General features: G+C 42.1%; 1 protein-coding gene across 8 annotated transcripts in view; it reads right to left on the reverse strand.

Annotated features, from left to right (window-relative positions):
* Positions 1-3: 3 nt before the first annotated feature.
* The window catches only part of iqsec1a (IQ motif and Sec7 domain ArfGEF 1a), an 81086-nt gene continuing 59282 nt past the window's right edge, over positions 4-21807 (reverse strand). For 5 of the 8 annotated variants that reach the window (XM_079359195.1, XM_079359194.1, XM_079359197.1 and 2 more), the window contains 13 exons: positions 13657-13936; positions 12122-13401; positions 11518-11679; positions 11099-11221; positions 10436-10602; positions 10116-10255; positions 8701-8730; positions 7675-7800; positions 7482-7581; positions 7096-7257; positions 6560-6736; positions 4923-4972; positions 4-3597 (listed from right to left, as the gene is read on the reverse strand). In XM_079359195.1, the coding sequence (XP_079215321.1) occupies positions 3067-3597; positions 4923-4972; positions 6560-6736; positions 7096-7257; positions 7482-7581; positions 7675-7800; positions 8701-8730; positions 10116-10255; positions 10436-10602; positions 11099-11221; positions 11518-11679; positions 12122-13401; positions 13657-13936 (3328 nt within the window). In that variant the 3' untranslated portion in view covers positions 4-3066. Of the gene's footprint in view, positions 3598-4922; positions 4973-6559; positions 6737-7095; positions 7258-7481; positions 7582-7674; positions 7801-8700; positions 8731-10115; positions 10256-10435; positions 10603-11098; positions 11222-11517; positions 11680-12121; positions 13402-13656; positions 13937-14456; positions 14585-20233; positions 20701-21807 lie in introns of those variants that run through there. The other 3 variants (XM_079359199.1, XM_079359196.1, XM_079359200.1) reach the window with 3 other exon arrangements.

The raw sequence follows: 21807 nt of genomic DNA on the forward strand, positions 1-21807 counted from the left end.
GTATACCATAAGTCATATATTTGTTTATTTTGCTTTCTCAACATTGTCACAGTTGAAGTTTTACAATAACTGGGGTCTTACTGACTCACTACTCACTGTACAAACAGAATGCACATAGAAATGAGGCCATTCTTGTCTTTTCATGTTTGTTTTTTAAATGTGTCTCACACCAGACTGAACAGCTTGCAGCAGGATGTGTGTAGGTTTGTGAACAGTATGTGTGTAGGGTGGGGGCTGTATGAAACGAGAGCTGGATGTAAAATGGCAGCAAACTTTCTAACAGTCTGTGTTTGATCTCTAAAGCAAATGTCAGTTCACGACAGCTGGAGGCAGAGACAATCGATATGTTTCATTTGTCACCCCTCTGATCCATCCCATGAGGTGATGTATATACATCCTGATCTGAAGTGCAGGTATCAGAATAGGGCACTGGTCATATACACATTATGTACAGTTCCTTTTGAAACCCTTGCCTTGGTCCCTTTACAGCTTCACAAATATAAAGCCTCACTTTTTCCGAGCAATTTGCACATCAAAATCCCATATTTACACCACGACAGCCCTCAGAAACAGAAGTGCAATGTTCTTTATGGTTTGTATTTTACACAATGGCTTTGATAATGAAATGCATGCCGAGCTTCAATATCTACCAGCCAAACATGGAACAACAAGAACAACATCAGGAAATTCAAAAAGAATCAAAAACCAAACGGAGAAGTCAAAACCTATACGCTGATTTTTTTTTTTTCCCCTGTCCGTCAGCTCACAGTGAGGAGGACACATGACGAACCATGCAGTGCATTGTTGGGGTACTTTATCACAAACAATGACTGTAGACATTTGAAACACTAAAACACCAACCAAAAATAAACACAATTCTTTCGGTTTTACATCATCCCAAGATTTCAGAATCATATCAAAAATATGAAATCAATGGAAAGACACATTCAACTGATCATTAATGTCCCATGTGTGATATGTCTGTCATCTCAGCTTCCCTTGTTAATTCACATGAGGTGAGGATAAGCCTGACTTATGGCAATGCTTTTATTTGTGAATGTTAAAATACATTTACAACCTGAATATCGGGACAAACAGTTCACTGTCACTAATTTACACACTAGAATAGATTGTTATTTGTAGACTGTAGAAAGTTATCTTTACATATACCCAGATCTTTTGTTCAGTTTGCATTTTGTATATTAGAATTGCATTTCCTGAAAAAAATGAAAGTTTTCTCTTCCATATGTGCTTATCCAGCAAAATATTTCTGTTCAGCCCAAAGAGAAGAATTTTCCTTTATTAAAATATATACACACATTCCTCTTCCCACCGTGAACCGTGTAAGTAACTATCTAGATATATTCCTGAATGAAAAAAAAAAAAAGTTTTTTCACCTGAATCTCGTCCTGGACAACAAGAGAAAAGACTTCCACTCCAAGTACAAGTCTGCATTTTCTGAACATGATTGCACTTTTACTTGCTATGGTAACACTGATTTGTTATACAATGCGCAGAGGATAGCCTCACATTAATAACATTACATGCAAAAATCACTCACTAGACATTCCACTGAACTCCAAGTCTGTACCTCTTGGAAGAGCAGGAGGACAGCCGCACATTAATTTACTGAGAAAAGACTCTGACATGGGATCAAAAACAAATATTAATAAATAATTGACGCAACATGGAAAAAACGCACAGATTGGGAAAGGGTCACCTTGTTATGAATGTACAAAATCAGTACAACGATATTGCACATTTGATAGAAGAAAAAAAAGATGAACAAAACTTTACAATGAAAGAACTGATTTTATCCACTCATTAAACCTAGATGCTGGATTAAAGAAAAAAGTAAACAAGGCTAAATAAGATTTTAAGGGTATTTCTGCTTTTATTTTGAAGGGGGTCAAGAGGGCAGCAGTTGCATATTTCGAAGGCGAAAATATTCAGGTGTCTGACCCATGCTGTGGGTCTCTGTGTAGCAGGAACGCAGCTTTGGAGTTTTCCCGTATACGTTCTATCTTCTAGCAGCCACATGAGGTGAAAAAACTTAAACCAACCAACCTCGTGAGAATTTACATGAAGTCTGCTTTGGGGCCTCAGCTGTGATATGACACATTTTTGAAGCCCATATGCAACAGCTGCCATCTAGAGGCTCCTTCAGATCTATTCAAAAGGCAAAAGTTCTAGAAAAGATTAAAGGCCGGTCTGAATGGGGTTCACTCCTTTCAGATCTTCATCCTGTTACCACAGAGTCAGTATAATACTGATAGAATTCATCTTTGCTGATAATAATAGTTGTAAGTATAATCTTACAAATTACTTTACGCACAATATACTGTACATGAAGTATTGACTAAATAGATTATGCATTAATAATTGGCACATTTATTTATGAGAGCTAGGAGACAACACATATAGCTGTTATCTACAGTAAATACAGCACTAGAACTACAATGACTGAGAAGGTTGACTCAGCTGTTTACCTGTCCTTTGATTTAGTGTGAAATGATTATATCTAGGTTATTCACTACACATGAGCTCTACAGGAGGCAACAACAAATTGCATTCATAGGATGAAAAGATCTTCAAATTAAAGAGTTGAAATCGGACTTCTGTGCATGAGGAATTAGGCCATCATCGTGACGGAGAAAACAGTCAGCCATGTTCTGTTCTTGTCTCGATCGCCTTTCCTCCTGATTATGTGAAGGTAAGACGGGTAGTTGAGGGATTAGACAGTGGGGAGCGGCTCAGTGAGGAAACACTTCTTCCACAGCCATCACAGCCAGACGAGGTTTGGAAAACATAGAGCTTTTTACTGTTTGCATCCCCAGAAAACCCTGATGGGGCCAGGCCTGGGAGTAAAAGGCCCCTGGTGGAAGATTTGAGTCTGATTTCCATCCCGCATTTAAGTTGGAATTGGAGGTGAAAGAGTTGGCTGCTTGTTGCTCGTCTCCATCACAGCAGCAGTTAAACACAGTGGACAGGCCATAGAGTTACGCGGTCAGTCCCTTTGGTGTAAGCAAAAGTCCCTCCTTCATTAAGTCCCGCCTCTTCTCAGCATCACACTACGGTGCTGATGCCACTGTGTTTGGGTTTGGGTCCGCCGGGAGCCGAACTCGCCTGCTGACTGTGGTGGTGAGGGGCATGCTGGGAGTGCGTGGAGTGATGGGAATGCTGGCTGTAGTGACTGTGCTGCGAGTGGCTGTGTTGGTGCGTGTGTGAGGCGTACGCCGGGTGCTGGTGGTGGTGCGTGTGGGGAGGAGGGTGGTAGTGGTGGTGGTGGTGGTAAGGCGGTGGGTTCTGTGGGACTTGGCAGTACTGGGAATGGTGGCCGTGATGTTGTACCGTGTGCACGACCTGTGCAGTGTGGTGCAGGTTGGTCGGGTGGGGTTTGTGGGATATTAGAGTGGGGTGACCTGGCGTAGGTAAAGGAGGATGGCTCTGGGAGGACGGTTTGCCTCGCTTGCTGCCAAAGAACGTCCCGAGGATGGAAGTAGACGCTGAGTTAGAGATGGAGGAGTGGCCGCGGGGCGCGCCCTCGCGTGGCGTGGTGGCTCTTCGGCGTGTGTGTGGGCTGCTAATGATGGACCCCTGCAGGCAGGAAAAAAGGTAACAGCATGCTCGTCAGATACTATGCAAGAGCTACATAGCAATAGCTGCTAAACTACAGCTACAAGCCACCAGCAGGATGAATTCACATTTTTCTTTTTTTTTTTCTTTTTAGATAAACAAGTAGCAAAATGTTTTAGGGCATGCAAATGAGAAACTTAAAATGTTTTCATGGTAGGCAGCAGCAACACTAGGAATAGTTCAGCTTCAAGGTGAGGGGAGCCTTTAAAAAAAGTAGCTAACTAACTTGAAACATTAAATCTGTAACAAGCATAATAATAAATACCATTTGGAGCATAAATTATGACATAAACAGGGGTAGAAAAGACAACATTTCACCCTTTTTGCAGTCAGTGTGCCAAACCCTCTACAAGTCACACATGCAACTTGTTATAAATCAATAGAGGCAGAGTTTCCACATGCAGAGGATGTGACAGGCAAACTCGTCATCCACACATTAGCATTCAACTACAAGTCAGAAGGCAGGAGGAACTAAGCTCTTGTGTGCAGACTTCACAACCGGCCTGGACCCCACCCCCCTTTTCTGGGTCCAACAGTGCTCACTACTGCAGGTAGGAAATCCCCTAAAACAAAGAAAAGCTTTTCCTTTGGCCCATGCTTCATCTCAGACCGGAGCAATCCCGTATGACGTCTTTAAAAGCAGAATGACATTGTCAGGGTCCCAACGCATGAACTCATGGACACATGAAATGAGGGAAAGATGAATGAGTGAAATCCACATCTTTATCGGGGCATGTGAAGCCCCTCGGTAGACTCTAAAACGCTACATTCCTCCCTAAACCTTTAGGCATGTAAGAGAAGTTGTGGATTAAAAGGGGGGGGGGGGGGGGGGGGAGAAAAACCCGGACAGGGAGAGAGCCCACAAGTTTCCTTATGTCTCACGGAGCTACCACCTTTCCACAGAGAAGAAGAAGAACCAAATGAAAACCGCTTGTGATGTGATTGAATGAGAGACAGAGACAAGCAACAAGGGGAGGAATCAAAGGAAGGATTAGTAGAGTCATGCTGGTTTAAAGATAAAGTGTATATTGGTCATATAACATGACCAAATCAAATAGATCTCTGGCTTCCACAGGGGGGCAGGATCAGAGGCAGGCAACCCATGCATGCACACTAACTGAGGCAAGCAGGTTATAAGGCATCCCAGGAAGGAAAAGAAATGATCCAAACAAATGGACTGAGTCTATGAAGCAAAGAAGGTGTAAGACCAAAAAATAAATGGTGTGTTTTCACAGTGCACATCATCACATAGAGAGTAGCTTGGATACCAGCTGCTTCCAACTTACTTCCATATTGCTGTCTAGTGATCCTGCACTGCTGCGACGCCCACGCTTGCCTGCCCGAGACATGCAATACCACAGATTAGAGATCGACAGCACTCCTGGATCGACTACACACGTTTAGGCCGCCCACCTGTCCCGTAGGGGGCAGTGCAGTGGATTTGTGACTGTGAGTAAGGTCCAAATATGGGCGGGAGGAAGGGGAGAGAACGCGGTCAGGGCTGGGAGGGAGGTGGGTGACAGGTGTAGGCTACTGTGGCTGTTTAGCAAAAAAAAAAAAAAAGTCTTCCTTTTACTCTTTGGAAACTAGAGCTGCATTAAACTATCATCATATGATTAAAGTTTTGAATCGCACTTCAAACTAAAGGTTTAGTTTAATCATTTTTATCTTTAATTAAAGATGAGAACTGCAGATCAACTAGTAGATTAAAACAGCTTTAATACTAACTTTTCTCAGGTTTTTGGCCGTGTTAAAATATGACAACTTGTTTAGAATGTTGTCACAAGATGCAGATTTTCAGAGGGTCCTATGGTGGCATAAAGCCAGTCTCAGTGACAGTCACAAAGGAGGAGACACATCAAAAGCATTACAGTGGTTGTTGCACATGGGATGTACAGGCATATACAGGTTTGAGGGCGAACAGAGCACTCTTGCCATTGTTAGGCTCACACTCAGCCAATGATACATGACCAATATTCACACATATACAGGAAAATACCTGATGTGTATGGAAATAACACAGTAAATACACATGGAATGGAGTATGGCAGGAGAAAGAAAAAAGAAAAACACTCAACAGAAATGGCCCCGCTAACATGCCGAATCCTGCATCAAAAAACACACAGGCAGGAAGGATTTCTTCACTGACTGACCAATCAAAGCGTATTACCAAACTTGAGGCAGACCCCCGACTGGACTTCATTTTGTTATCAAGTTTATGTCCCAATATCTACACATGGCTGTTATCTGTAATGATTGAAATGCATCATCTGTGTCAGCGACACAGCGGCTCGTTTAAACACTGATATTCAGGGATGTGAAATGAATGACCGTCAACTCCAAGAATTATTCTTGCTCCTGTTGCTGCTTACAAACCAGCACGGATTTGTTTGGTTCACAGATATACAGTACATGAGAGGAAATGGTACATGATGTCTGAATCAATAATAACAGAGGATTATCATGAAATGCTCTTGGATTAAACCAACTGTGAAAGTGCAGAAGTGTAAAACCAAAAAAAGAAGTGACGATAAAACCGTGAATGGAAACGCTGAGAAATAAAGTCATCCAAATGATCGGGGTGAGAACTGCCCGTCAATTTCATTCACCCCTGAGAGACCGTCTTTTCTAAACAATTGACCTTTTTCTCAAATGGGTCTGTATTCAGTCTATGTACTGAAAAATCACCCTGAAACAAAGAATGCAAAGTCTTACAAAAATAAACTGGCCAGACCAAACTATCAAATGAGTGACTTGAAGTGTATTTAAAGAGGAGGACTATAAAAAAAATCAAAGTATGGTGCAGTGAGACAACATTTTGCTATTTTTATCCCCTTGATATCATCACACAGATGACGGAAGGAGTTTACTTCTCCTTTGAACACCTGGCTGGTAAAAAACAAACACGTTTTTTCGGGTTTACCTGCTTCTGAGAGGTCTCTCAGGGAGCTACTGAGCGCGCTCCTCTTCAGGCCCTCTCCCATGGCGTAGGTGTCGTCCAGACTGGCGCGGTTCATGCTACCGTTGCCAGCCTCCTTCTTTAGACCGGAGCTCTGCGACATGCTAGGCCTCACCACACCCTTCTGCTTCTCCAGCTCAGCTGTGGAGAGGAGCCAAGGAAAGACTGAGGTAAGAGGCAGTGGTTTCACATCACACTTTGGCCAGGTTGGGACTTCAGAACTTGTTCTGCACTCTATTCAGCCATGTTTGACTGTTTGAAACTCATGAAAGTCTACTATTGATCAACATAATTTCAAACTTCCTGTTTTAAAGAAAAAGCCTTTTAAATGTCCAGAAAAAAAAAACACTCTTTTCTGTTAGCCTGTGAACTCAGTAAAAAGTCTTCCTCGTAAACTGCCGCAGTTGAGTAATGAGGACCATGCCCTGTTTCCACTTTACACAGTCTGAGGTAGACGGAGTGAGAGGGGGAAGGGAGAGGGGAAAAAACAGGCAGCTCACACTCTATTCTGTATTTCTCCATTTCCTGGACCTCGGCAATGGACTCTCGGAGGTCATCTGTGAACTTCTTGCGGTCCTGGGGGTTGGGCGCGTTAAAGTTGATGAGGACTTTGATGTCTGCACCTGGTATGGCTGATGTTAATCGGATTCCATTTGGGTAATCTGGGGAAATGGCAAACAGAGAGGGACAGACATTTACGCAAGGGCTATTGATCAAATACAAGAAGAGAGGCATTGGACAAATCTGTCTGAAGTTTGGACTATAAACAATGTCACAGGCCGTTGGTCGGACTTCTCATTCTTGTTGTGCTAAGTCAAACTGTGTGATGTAAACACTGTCGGGCAACACGCCACAGGGATGAAAAATAAAAGGAAATGCCACTTACATTGGTTCTCAAACAGCATGACTTGCATCCCGTAAAGCGAAAAAGACTGTCTGAAACTGTACGTCACAGAGTTCTTCTTTTTCTGGAAAATCTTGGTCACCTGAAATCACGCAAAGACAATATGCTCAAGGATTTACTTAAAAAAATAAAGATAAGAGGAGAGGATGGGAGAGCTTAAGGATAGTGTTTTTACCACTAGGAGGTCGTTGAACAGGAAGATCTCCCGCTGATGCAGGCCCAGCTTCTGGAGCTTGTTGGGATCGGGCACTTCAAACAGACGGCAGTAACACACAAGTCGACGATGAGGAAGCGACAAAACCTACGAGGCAGGAAGAAAAGAGCAAAGACATAAAAACATCAAAGGTCAATTCAGACCCAGTCTCATCTTCTTCTGACGTGATAACAAAAAGACAGACTACTCCTCAAATGTTTCTTGATCCGTCGCTGCTTTATTTTAACTTCAGATCTGTTGACTCATTCACTGTGTCCTATTTAAGTTTACATGAAAATCTTTATTCCTTTTTCAGTTGACGCTATGATAACATTTAAAAGGCTCCAGATGAACTATAGAAAAAAAAAAGATGTTTGTAGCTATTTTCATACCTGTTAAGTTATTTTCACCAGTGATTGTAGGTTAACTTTTGTTAAAATATTAAATAAAAACACAGTACACTCAGGGCACTAAATAGTTACACGTTTTGCAAAACTGCTCAGTTGAATTCTGACACTGTGCTTAATCAAGAAAAGTAAGATTAAAACAAGAATACTTGTAAGGCACTGGTGCTGTCAAATAAAAGATTGCATATTATATAACATATTACATCCATTTATCACCGATGCAAAATCAGTGGAAAGCTTCTCCCATAACAGCGTGAGAAGGAAGAATATCCATACAACTATGATGTATTCTGTGTCTGGGAGGCACCTGGATGATGTACACCCTGCTGAGGGCAGAATCTGTAAACACTGCAGCTCAATGCCAACCCAAGGATTTATGTCTGTTGATTCGGTTTCCGGGGTAGAGCTAAGACTGCTCATCTCTCTTAGTAACAGATGTGCTGCTTCAGGGGGCAAAAGTTCCTCCGTCTTTAGGTAATCTAAAACTCTCTTAAACTATCTGACTGATACGGTACATGAACGGCTAAAGACAGGAAGCTGTGCGCACAGAGTGAATTAATGACAAATGATCAAATAATGTGGGATTTTTTTGTATACTTACACATCCCAGGCCGTGGTGGAGGGATCCAATCTAAAATGAAACGACAAAGAAGACGTTAAAAGTAGCTTGTATGTAAGCATTATTTAGGCTATCCCTTTGATATCATGAACACTGAATGTCCTCTGCTTATTAATGAGTCTAGAGAAAGATTTGCCCTTGTAGACTCTGAAGCTTTAGCTGATAAAGCGGGCACAAAGCACCTCTGAGTAAAGGGTAGTGGTCTTTCTCTGTGCTGGACTCAGGGGATTCAGTAATGATGTTGCAATGAAAACAGAGCCTCCCCTAGAGACCCACTCCATAGCAGCACAAGTGGACCAGATTATTATGATGAGGAACTTCAATGTGTTTTTTTTTATGCTAAAGTGTTTTACCGCATGCCCAACTGGGCTTTTTATACTGCAGCTAAATGGTGACCAGGGACTTTTTTTTTCATACATTAACAGATCACTGGAAAAGAAACTCATCCATCCCACTGGAAACCAACTGAGACAAATCCCTCCACGCGAGACAGCCCCCTCTCCCTGCGGCTGCATAGGTTAATCACACTTTTAACCTTCACGGAGAGACATCATTGTCTGCAGAATAATGCAGAAATGCTGCTCATGAGGGCCTGGAGCACAGTGCGATTACAGCTCTTGATCAGAAATCATAAAAATAATAAACATCAGGAACAGGAAATAAACATCCTACTGATTGTGCATCATCTGACAGTTCAAATGCAACTTAAGCTGGTACATTACACACAGGAGTCAAGTGATTCTCCTTCTAAAATTAAGAGAGGACAAAAGGACAAGCAGGGAATCCATTTTTCATCAGAATGCTGCACTGGGTGACATCTCAGTGTGTTCACCAGCATGAAGGTCTGACTAAGGCATGAGTCCCCTTTCACACAACAACACCCAAAGGTGAAAAGTACATACACATTTTTAAAGTCTCCCTAGTTCTAATACTGTTTTTAATGCATCTTAAGCTCTGTATATTTTCATGTTAATCATTTAAAAGAAAAAAACTAACTTTATTCATTGTCAATCGTTGTAGTGAGGTACTATAAACGTCTCACTGATAGTTTATTGTCTATTGTTTGGGATATGTGCTAAAATGGAAACTTTTTTAAACATTTCCATTTCTTACACTATGCTCTCTGCACTGTCTGCAGCAAGTGTAGCATGACATCACAGCTGAACAGGAGATGGTCCACACTGGAATTGCATAATTATGAAAATTATTTTTAAATAACCTTGAAAGTGGCTACATGTGTAGGTCAACAGCCTCTCAGTACTTTTGCGGGGTCATGTCGATGATAAATACGATCCAGGTGTTTTTTTAAATTATTTTTACAACCGTTAAAGGCAAATGAAAAAGAATTAAGTATAATAATATATATAATAATATATAATATAATGAAAATGACTTACTGGTTTCTTCCCCACGATGAGCTTCTCAACCTTCTGCACCTGTGACACATGGTCTTCATTGGTCTTAAGCTCACGCTTACGGATCCTCTCATAGATGCCGACCAGAGTCTCCCTGGGAATATCCTCCCCATCATCCACACCTTGAAAAACACAGAGGAGTCGAGTTAGTGATGCTAATATGGGATTTATTTGTTCATCTGATGTTGTTTTCGTATTGAAAACAAAAACACATATTTGGACTTCTATCTGTGTCCACGGCTGTGGCACTGTTTGAAATATTATTAAGAACAATTTGTTGACTACATCACCAAATCAGTTACCTCTTAAATTTTTGATGAAATCCTCCAGCTTCATCTTCCTCTCTGGCTTGACGTTTGGGCTGTACATGTCAGTGTTCAGGAGGATGATGGCAAACGCCAGGATGAAGATTGTGTCAGGGTTCCTGAACTGCCGCACCACAGTGGGGTTACAGATACAGTAGCGCTGGCTAAAAAACAAGTACAGGAGAACAATAAGATCTAACAACCAAAAACAAAAACTTAGTTAAAAACACACAAAACAAAATGTGCCCAGGCTGAGGAAACGTTTTCAGCATTTCCTGTAGAAAGCAGAACTAACGTGTGCCAAGACTCATCGAGATGACACAGCTGTGTAAGAAACCCAGTAGAAAGGACTTTTCAATATTCAATGATGGTTCACATCAAATGCTTCTTGTATTATGGCAAATATATGTATGAATATATATGCGTCAATTACTTCTTTAGACACATTTTTCCTTACAGGTTTATGTCTTAAATCTCTCTCTTCCAAAGCACTCAGACATTGTAATTCATGCACAAATATGTTTTCTCTCCATTCATTCCTCAAATACATGCGTCCATAATCTGCAGCGAAGAAGGACTTTTCCCCTCGGTTTTCTCCGTTCTAATCTGGGTCTTTGAGAGGTTTCCGTGTACATGCTCTGTTTCAGTGTGTCATCTAACCTGAAGGCTTCAATAAGTCGCTCCACCTTCTGGGCCTCACCCTGAACACGGATGTGGTTCTGAAATTTCCTGAGAGCCTCGTCAAGCTCCATGCCCTGGAAGTCCATTTCATCAACCACGCAGCTAATGAAAAAAGGGACAGATGGAAACACAAAAATTACTAACAGACATGACTCTTTGTTCTTATCATCTAAATCTCTCTAATGTGTTTCAGGGCCTCAAATGTCTCTTATGAAAGGGGATGTTGCAAGAGATATCAGGTTACATCTGCAGAGCTTTCTCTGTTATCTTGCAGGTCCTGGGCTTCAATATGCTCAAACAAAGTTTCGTTTCACACACCCCGATCCTTCTTTAAGTCGGATTTTTACAAAACATATTCTTAGGTTTAGAGGGGAGGACGAGAATAAAATCGGACTTACTCCAAGACATCTCTGTTGAACTGTTTCTGTCGATTTCCGAGAAATTCTCCGATCATCTGCCTGCTCAGGCCCTTCCTCTGCAGCAGGAAGTGAGCCACACCAACGGGTGTGTCAGGGATGAATCCCCTCTCAGTCAGGTACTGGATGCCTTTCTCTGGTTTCCTGATAAATCAAGTGTGAGTTGCAGGTTTATTATTTTTTTTAAATAAAAGGAGATTCTCCTACTGCTAAATCATGATTTCTACTTGTTACTTATATTCAAATCAACATTTTGATCAGTGTCCCAGAGATACTGCCTCAAAGAAAGATTTTTCTGTTAAACTTTCTAATATTTATGTTTTTCTATGAGTCATAAGGCACACCTCATGTGCTGTCAAACATCTCAATATTTCTGAGGAGCATCGTTTCAGCTTTCAGTCAAGTTATGTGTTACTCTCAAAACACCTTTCAATTCGTTATCAATGTAGCTAAAAAGAGTTTACAGAGAAACAAACAGTGAGAGAAGGATTATTCAAGAAGCCTCTCAATCATCACTTCCATTCTCTCGGCCTCGAATCGCCGCAAACACGGGTCGAGATGCTCCTCCAGCACAGCTGATACCTACTTGTTGAAGAGATTCAGGCCGATGCGGTAGTGTCTCTTGCGAATAACGTCATTGCTGAAGATGGGCGAGTCCCAGCTGTTACGAGTCTCTTTGTGGTACGTCTGCTTGCTGAGCGTCTGCTCCCGTAGGCTGTCTCTGGACGATGACTCGGAGCTGCAGTTGATGGTGTCGTTGGAGTTGGATGTGCTGTTGATGCTGTCGTTGTCCCCGTCGGAGAAGTCCGATTCTGACTTGCTCTGTCTGTTGGCTGAACCGTTGATGGCTAAGTGGCTCTCGAGCTGGCGATGACGGTGCCGCAGAGGTGCATCGTCATCACGGGAAGGAGCTCTAGGCGGGGGTCCGTGGGATATGTGTTTTGGGCTTGCTTGGGATGATGTTACGATGTGGCCATGTTGTTCATACCCAGGCGGCCGTTTGACCGAGCTGCGCTCAGACCGGTCGCTATGCTCTGCAGAGCTGTCACTAGGAGGTTCTATGGTCAACAAAGGAAGATGGTCCATCCTGAGACGCTGCTCTTGGCACTCTAGAGAAGGAGTGCTGCGGCAGCTCGTGTCTGTATCACGACCCTCATCCTTGGGGTCAATAGGCCAGTACTCCTGAGAGGAATGGACAGACTGCAACCTCAAGTCTGATTCTGTGCTAGAGGGCTGGTCCCCTGACCTGGATAGGGCCCGAGAGGGGGTCATGTCCTCCTCATCGATGAATAGAGTAACATCACTATAGGACGCCATGGTTTCATCATGCATGCGTCCAGCTGCCCTGCGGTGGGACTTCACCTGATAGGGCAGCTCCCTCTCCACCTGAGAGCAGCCCATAGCCTCTGGGTCAGGACCCTCATCCCCCTGCAGGCTGCGACAGTTCAGTGCATCATCTATCGACTCAGCCAGGGATTTCACCTGCCTGGAGAAGGCGTCCTCCAGCTCCGTGATGGCATCTGTTAGATCACCCTGTTGGGCTGGGTGAGAGGCCATGTTGGCCTGTTGGTGGACCTCTATATCCCCACATTCAGACTGCACCATGGACAGTGGGGTGCCATCCTCTGTCATGGACACCTGCCTCCCTTCGAAGTAGGAGCTGTGCACTTTCTCAGGGCCCTCAAACGAGAGCTGCATCCTCATGTTGGACAGAACAATTCGTCTGGACATACGGTTCTCAGACATAGAGCTCCTGAGGCGTTCAAAGTTCTTGTTCATCTGATACTGGCGGAAGGCCGTCTGGATTGTGCGAGCTGCATGCCGAGTTATGAACCGTCCACCATATTTACGCTCCAGCATCTCCACCTAGAGAGAAGAAGGGGTTAATTTACTGTGCCAACCTGGGAATATTTTATGGTTTTCTTTGCTGTAGGTTTATAGGCATATAAAGTCAGCCTCTTCAATGTCACTGTTTCTTGGCTTCTTCCAGTTGTTGGAGGGTCAGTTACACTACCATTATAGCTTGCCTACCTATTTTTTAGAGAACTACATGCATGTGACACAAGAATATGAGAAAACTCTGTCAAAATCAATTGCAAACTATTCAGCCAGGCACTCTACCTGTTTGTCCTGGAGGTCTGCAGAGAGCTCATAACTCTCAGAGAGCGAGCGGGACCGCTTGATGGCCTCCTCTTCAGCCTGCTTCCGGAGGATGGACTGCGAGTGCTGGAGCTTGGGCCTACGGGGTCTCTGAGGTCCAGGCTGGACCCCGTGGCTGTAAAGTGGACTCTCAAATCGGTCGGGGCTAATGGCCGAGCCGTGAGTCACCGGGCCCTGACCATAGCCGGCTCCACCGTCCAGGGAAGGGCCACTGTCATTGGGCCGTCCATCCCCTTCCACACTGCAAAAGAAGAGCAGAGGAGATGGTTCTAAAATGTCTTCTTCCTTCTTCCTAACATTTTACAACAAGAACAACATTTTCTGAGTTAAATTAGGATTTAAGTATTATGAAGTGAATGGCAGTTTCTCTTCTGATCCATCTCATTACAAGTCAGAGCAAAAAATAGCTTAACTTCAGGGACTAATGGGACTCAGGGACTAAGCTCTTAGATGAACAAGTCTTAAATGAGAAGTAAAGTCTCTGTGAGGGCATACTATATATGTTTGTGAACTGCAGTGTGTGTAAAGGAATAAATCTGTTCCTGGAATGTGCTGATTCTACAGCTTTATGAAAGACAAATGAATAACACACTATTAAACTTTAGTTAGAATACCACCAACAAATGAATCCAATTTTTGGAGATATATTCAGAAGATATAAATTCCACATAAACACTCAATTACAAACACAATCATCCAATGTCATCATTGGATTACCTCTTACACACAAACTTAAAAAATAAGAAGAAGAGGTTACTCACTGGCTCTCACTTTCAGCCGCACTACAAGAGGACCGCTTATTGCGAAAAGACCGTCTATTCTCTATAAACTGCCAACTCTTCCTCCATATCTTGTCCACCATTTGTTCAGTCAAGTGAAGTCCAGAGTACACAGGCTCCTCCAGGAAACTAAAGTTTATGCCTCCTTCAGGGCCAATCAGTGACCATAGGGAGTTACATCATGTTTGCCGGAGTAACGACAAACTGTTCCAATACATGTTACAAAGTCCAGTTTGGAGTAAAATGACAGAGCAAACACAACTTTAGCAGTCCTTAAGAAAAAAAAAAAAAGTACTGGTGGTGGTGTATGTGGTGCCCACCTGCTCAGTAAGTAGTATTATACTGACTCTCTCTGACTATCCTGTCTTCTCCTCTAGGGCTCAGTAAGTGCTCTCAATGTTCGCTGGCAGACTAATGTGTTTGAACTGTGACGGAACACACCCATACTGTGTACACAACCCACTTCCTACATTAGACAGCCACAAATTAAAATTCAGTAACACCAGTTAGACAGCAAACAGCCACAAAAGGGAACTCAAATGTTCCAAAGTTCAGAGAGCAGATGTAATTGCTAAAACCTCTTTGTGAAATAGTATAGTTCATCTTTCTTCGTTCTTTTCACAGCGTAAGATCACTTAAATTTCAAGTTCAAGTTCAAAATGTCCCTTCCTGTTCACTAATTCTCATGAAACAAAAGCATACTTTAAGTGATTACAACATACAACTGAGCTGATATGCATCTCAGCAAGGCGTTTTCTACTTCAGTTATACTTATATTCTGAAAGTAATACGTTCAGAATAACTTCTTTTCCAAAGAAAGGCACTTCTGCTTTCAACCCAGGCACAGCTGCAGAACTACCACCAATACTGTAGGAATCAGCAGAACTTATAATAAAATATATATTAAAGGTTTGATTCAAATGTTTAGGAATGTGTTCGGATGCAACAAAGATATCATCAGGTAGAGCATATTCTTCAACCAAAGCAGGTCAATTGGTTTGTCTCTGTCACGAGACATTCAGGGTTAGCCAAGGCCACTGTGACGCAGGAACTTCATGGTAAGGTAATGCAAATTTGCTCTCTCTTAACAATTGGTGCATACAATTTTTAGGTGTGGAACAACACATGACAGAAACAGACCAGGCTTTTAATCTGTTGGATCAACATAAAACCTTGTACATTATCACAAACACTTATTATTAAATTTACTTATTTTTTGTCATTTTGTTGTAGCCACACAATGTAGGGACAAGGGTTGAGTCTTTATTAAACAAATGAAAACAAAGTAAACCACAAGCTTTTTTAATAGCTACTACAGTGCGCCTACAAACTACAGCTATAGCTAGCACTGCTTTTTCTTTTCCTAACAGATTCTTGTTTTTTTCTGCTTCACTTTTGTCCTACCAAGCATCCAGATGGTGAATGACTGTTGTTGTGTAGAAGAAACAGAGTGAGTCTATAAGTGCTGCAGTATATTTTTGCTCTGAGGTCAGCTCTGAAATCTCCTCTGAGTGAGGTCAGCCACTCATGATGGCGGGAAAAGAGGGGAGGGGGCTAAGTAGCTAAGGTTTAAGCTATAGCCTAATGGATTTTTAAAGGGAACTAGGACTATAGCAGGAAAGAAAGTTTCATAATATCTTTTGAAAGTTTAAGAGAAGAATTTAAATCAATCTTTCATATCAGTATGTATTAAACGTTACATTTCAAGATTGAATTTGTATTCTCCCCTGATCTGACAGAACTGAGAAGATTTAAATTTCTATCAACATGTTTTATTAAATGCTTATTTATTTCCATATGATAGCCTCAGCAAACAAAGGGTACTCTCCTGCTTTGTTACCAATAGCTTGATACTTCGTTTAACCAATCCTGTAATCCAGAAACTTGGACAAAACTGGTTGCTGAAGAAACTATGTGGAACAAAGGAAAGAAAAAGCTAACATAACGATCCAGAATTAAAAGGGCACGATGAAGCCCTGATGAAGGGCTCGAAGCACCCCGTGCATGTCTGGGTGTGTTGCCACTGCGGGGGTTTTACCGCGAGATGTGGCCAAGCAGCAGGCCTTATAGTTTGATTTGTGTAAAAGTTTAAGTTTGACAGTACACAGAGGCCATGCCCTTTTCTGTAGAATCGTGAGGAGCACAACGGGAGATTTTAAACATGCCTAGAACACTCTGACACTGAGTTGGTAATGATCACATGAACAAGATCTCAATGAAGTATGTTCAAATAGGAAACCTGAAAATGCAAAAATTTGTCATATTTATACATTCAAAAAAATGATGACAGACTTCCTGTTGGGTTTTGACTATGGGTGCCATAGGGAGGATTTTTTTGTAGGTCCTGACATGGCTAATATAGCTAAAATTGTCATACATGTGGGGAAAAAAAACTCTATGGGGAGGCATTTTGGAAAAGTTAAAAAGGGGTGCGCCGAGACATCAAAGTTTGATGGCACGCCGTGGCCACGCCCTTTAACGAAATAACATGCAGAACACAAGCTGAGATCTTCAACATGTCTAGAAAAAATTGACGCTGAGTTTGTAATGATCGGATCAACCTATGACCTTGAAAATTTTGGTGATTTTTTGTTCATGTTTTGGCAAAGGCAAATGGCGGCAAAGTCGCAGAAGAATAAAAACACTCCTTCGGGAAACAATAGGGTCTTTCGCGCTGTAAGTGCTTCGGGACCTAACTAACACTCAACTTAAAGGCAACTCGCTAGCTCGTCACCTGGACAACAGGAAACGGCTAATAACAGAACTTGACAAGTGCAGAAAACTGCGGAGTCCTTCAAAACTGAACCTTTTGCACAAAGAAACGTAGAATGCAATGAGATGAAGAATAAAGAAACTGCAATTCAACAAAACAATCACTTCCTATTAGTCACACTGTACTCTTTAATATACTATTTTACTACTTTGGCAACAGCTACTCAGTTGTGCCTGTTGCTCTGTCTGGTTTTCTATCCACCAGGAGCCCGTTAGTTCTGATGTCAGCATGGATAAGCATGTCAGCTCAGCTGGCAGTGATTTTCAGCCTTGGGATGCAGGGATTTTTTTGAGGGGGAGTAAATTTTTTGGGGGGTTGACCATCTCTCTTTCTCCCTTCCTTTACATCATGAACAAACAAGCCCAGACCCTTGCCCAGGCCTCAATCCATTTCATCAGTTGGACCTGAGGGAGAAACATTCCTTCATCCCGGAAAAGAGGAGTCACATCTACAGGAGTTCTGGGAATAGAAGAGGGCTAATGAAGTGCAGACTGAAGCTACGGAGGAAGAGCGAGCCACAGTGTGGAACTAACAAACTGAAGCAGTTTGTTGACTGCTCAATTGTCTCTGAGATTTAGTCTGCCAATTAGTGTTTTAAGATATGTTTGCATTCTGTTCTTTGTATGAGAAAGTACAATTACATTCCAAACTCAATTATGAAAGTAAAAGTGATTGAAAACGGGTTCTATAAATATTTAGCAGTTCACATTTCAGACTAAATGCATCCACAGGCAAACATTCATTTGATTTCCCCTGTTTAGACAAGTCTTTTTGTATTTTTTTTTTCAATTTCTATTTATGTTTTTTTATTTCTCTTCCAGTTTAAGCCTGTTCCTTTTTTTTTTTTTTTTTTACCATGTAGAAACCAAATGTATGCTCTTCAAATGTGCCATATACTGTAAATAAATGTTCTCCTCATTTTTGGCAGTCATTTAATCTCAGGTTTGCCTCAGTCCATTCAGCAACATGTGTGGTAGAACATGTACAGAACATGTTTTTTTTAAAGTATAAACTTGTGTAAACAGACCCCGCTCATGTTAAGTATCCTTGTGTATGTTACAAAGTGTTGCTGGATAAAAACATTATACCATCTTGCATTGGCAATATTCCATTACAACACCAACATGGTTGCCAAAGAAGTCTGATCACACGTTGGTGTATTCTTCCTCACAATGGTACATTAAAAAAACTAAAGACAGATGGAGATATGATTACTTTCCAAACTTCATAATTTTTTTTTCAAAACAGTACTGACAATGATGCAACACAAGTAAATGAATAATCTGATTCTGACTTAAAATGAAAACTTTATTTTGACTAGTATCTGTGAAAACCTTTCTAATGATAATACAATTGCCTTCTTGTATCTCACTTCTTATTCAACATGTGGTCCAGCCACAACAAAAGCAGATGTTTATCCTCCCTTCATAGTAACTCACAGAGCTCATAAATACAAATGCATCTAACAGCCTTCCAAACACAGATGTGAGGAAATAGATGTTTTCAGGTAGACCACACAGTAACATGATAATGAAGTCCAGCATTTGACGGTGAACCGTACAGTAAACACTTAGACAATACATCAGTCATTTCAGCACAGACAACAATACTAATGGATGATTTTGTGATAGCTATAAAAAGACTAAAAGAAAGCAGTTTGGGGATTTACAGTCTGAAACAGCTGGAGAGCTGGAAGGGCCAGCAGACTGACAGCATCACTCTTGAGAGTTTGCAGCAGATAGTATATTATCGACTGGAGCCTGATAAGACGCGTGGTTGATAACTACTGTAAGTTGTATACTCCAGTTTTACAGCTTTAGGGCTCTGGTTTCTCCACAAATCAGAAACTGAGATGCGCTGTTAAATCCAAATAGACAGCAGCTGTCTTAAGTGAACTTAAACATGTCCACCTACTGGCCGCTAACTGGCTTACCAGTGCCTAACACTTGCCTATTTTACAACATTTTCAACAGCAAAGTTTTGTGTAAAATGTTGTAATTTGCCTGCATAGCTCCATTCACAACTTATTAAGGATAATGGTAAAAACATATTAACAATTTGTTCAGATACCAGATTTTCACTTCATAAAGTCTGCTGATTATATATTGCTAAGTCAAGAGTTTTCATCAAGATGCACAGACCTCACATTTCTCAACACAACTCTATATAAATTCTTTACAAGCACAGCAAAGCAAGGGCTCCGCAAATGAAAACACACTCCACTGCAAGTGCACTGAGTGGCTTAGTGATTTGTTGATACCATCCCCATGCCTGTTACTGTACTTGGAGTAATCACAAATCAATATGTCCCCTGGTTTAATGCCGGGTCTTGTTATGTCACAACCGAGGCGTCGCTTCTTCTTCAATCACAACAACAACATAAGCATCCGCAGCAGCGAAGCGCTGTCATTATCTTTCAGTAATGAATAATTAAGCTGTCTTCCTCACCACACTTAGCACCTGCCCTTGAAGATCCAGCTATGAAAAAGCACGAGTCACGGCCAGTAAGCGGGAGGGCCAAGACTCACCACAGGAATGCCCTTCAGCCCAGCAGGAGAAGGGAAGGTGGGGGGGGGGGGGGGGACAATCCAACTCACAGATGGATTCTGTATAGTAAGACTACACACGCAAAGATATCACACGTCTCACATGGTGACTCACAGGGGGGACATGATCTGTTTTCCACTGTGCGGGAGTCAAAAATTGAAATGGCAGACCCCTTCTTTGAAATTCATGATCTTCATGATTTAGCATCACACCGGTGCTGTCATTTTCTGGTGTCATTTATGGGAGAAAACAACAACAACAAAAGGCTCAGTTAAATATGGCATGGGACCCAAGCTTCTCTACTATTTATTATGAACAAAGCATCATGAGCTTTCGCAGCCTGGTGTAACCTCATTCAATGACAAAGCACACCCTCACATGCATCGCACACACTCACTAAAAACAAACACAACATTTCACACTCTCCTATTACTCTTACCAGCCATTCAGCTCCAGCTCCAGCAGTGACTGGTTCTTCTCTGAATTACACTGCAAACACCACATGCTGTATGATGGACTCCAAACATTAGTAGTCCCCCTCACAGGTCCCCATTACCACCTAAAAGGTTTCTCTAACAGAAAATCGCTTTTCAAAACTTCCTTTAGCTTCAGTGTCTATATCTCTTCTTCCAGACGTTCCCATGTCTGGGAAAAAGCAGCTTCCTATGTGTGGTAGGCGTGCATGGTCAGTGCTAAGTGGCAGTCTGTAATCTGTGACAGACTCTCTCTTTTTCTCTTTCTTCCTCTCTGTCCTCCGTGCGCTGTGCTGGTATGAGTATGAGGGGGGCGGAGGCTGGGAGACAGGCGAGTGTTGGTTTCTGCCAGGGCCTGAGCCGTATGGAAGGGGGCGGGGTGCAGGGAAGGGGGTGTGTGGCTCTGTAGCTGGGTAGAAACAGACAGAGAAGGGGATGAAATATTTCCTGCACTGGGTTCATTTTGCCTGGAAGAGACATGCAAATGCCCGGGGAGTAGTGGACATAGAAAAGGAACTCAAAATGTTTTCGCCACAATGTCAGAGAATGCATAAATGCAGTGTTTGGAATGAGAGCAAAGGATTTAGTACGAGGCTATAAGCACAGGAAGAGGAGAGGGGGGTGACAACTTGATCCAGTGAGGTGCATTCAAGTGCAGTAGCAATTGGATGATACGAATGGAAGAATTTGGGATGAAACAGGTGAAAAGCCAATAAATAAGTAGACTTAAAGCAAGAAAATAATAGGCTGGGAGGAAAACAGGTTGGGTAGTGTTTAAACCGTCAGCTGTACCTTTTCTTGGAGGGTTTTTTTTTTTTGCTGCACAAAGGAAAAGTGACTTAGTGGGAAGAGATGGAAAAATAAGACATCACTATTAATAGAGCCTTTCAGGGTTGAGAAGTGACTGCTAAGAGTGCACTCAGCAAAGAAACAGAGAGGATTCAGTGTCTTTCTGCTGCCAAAAAAATCACAGTCAAGAAGAAGCTTTCCAACTAAAGTCCCTGTAATCCAACTTAATCAAAAATTCGTTTTTTTTCCAGATATAATGACAAAATTCTAAAAAAAAAAAAAAAGAGTAGGCAGCCACCTTCATCACAAAGCTCACAATAATTTCCATCTAGGTTTCCATTCCTCGACCCCAAACTGGCTGTTCCTCATCTCTTGACTCCACTCTGTTGTTAAGACAAGCCAGAGACTAATCACCCCTCTGAGAGAGGAGGGTGGGGGTAAACTACCCCCAAGTCAAAGGTATTTTCTATCTAATGACAACAGGCACAGGAAACAACGGAGAATGGCTCCCACATGGAGCCGGTTTACAGGGACACCAATCATCTACATGCACACACAGCAGTCTCTTGAGGGAGATGTTGATGTCCTCTAATTACAGACTTGAACCCCTGAAATGATCACCTTCTCTCCACTGTTTTCATCTGAAAGTTAAAAAATAACAAAAAAAACAAAAGGAGAGAGGTAAAACAAACCTGAGAGGAAAAACGTTGACTATCGTAACACGTGTTCTGGATCATAGCACTGATTCACT

The sequence above is a fragment of the Symphodus melops genome (assembly GCF_947650265.1).
Source record: "Symphodus melops genome assembly, chromosome: 13".
Lineage (NCBI taxonomy): Eukaryota > Metazoa > Chordata > Actinopteri > Labriformes > Labridae > Symphodus > Symphodus melops.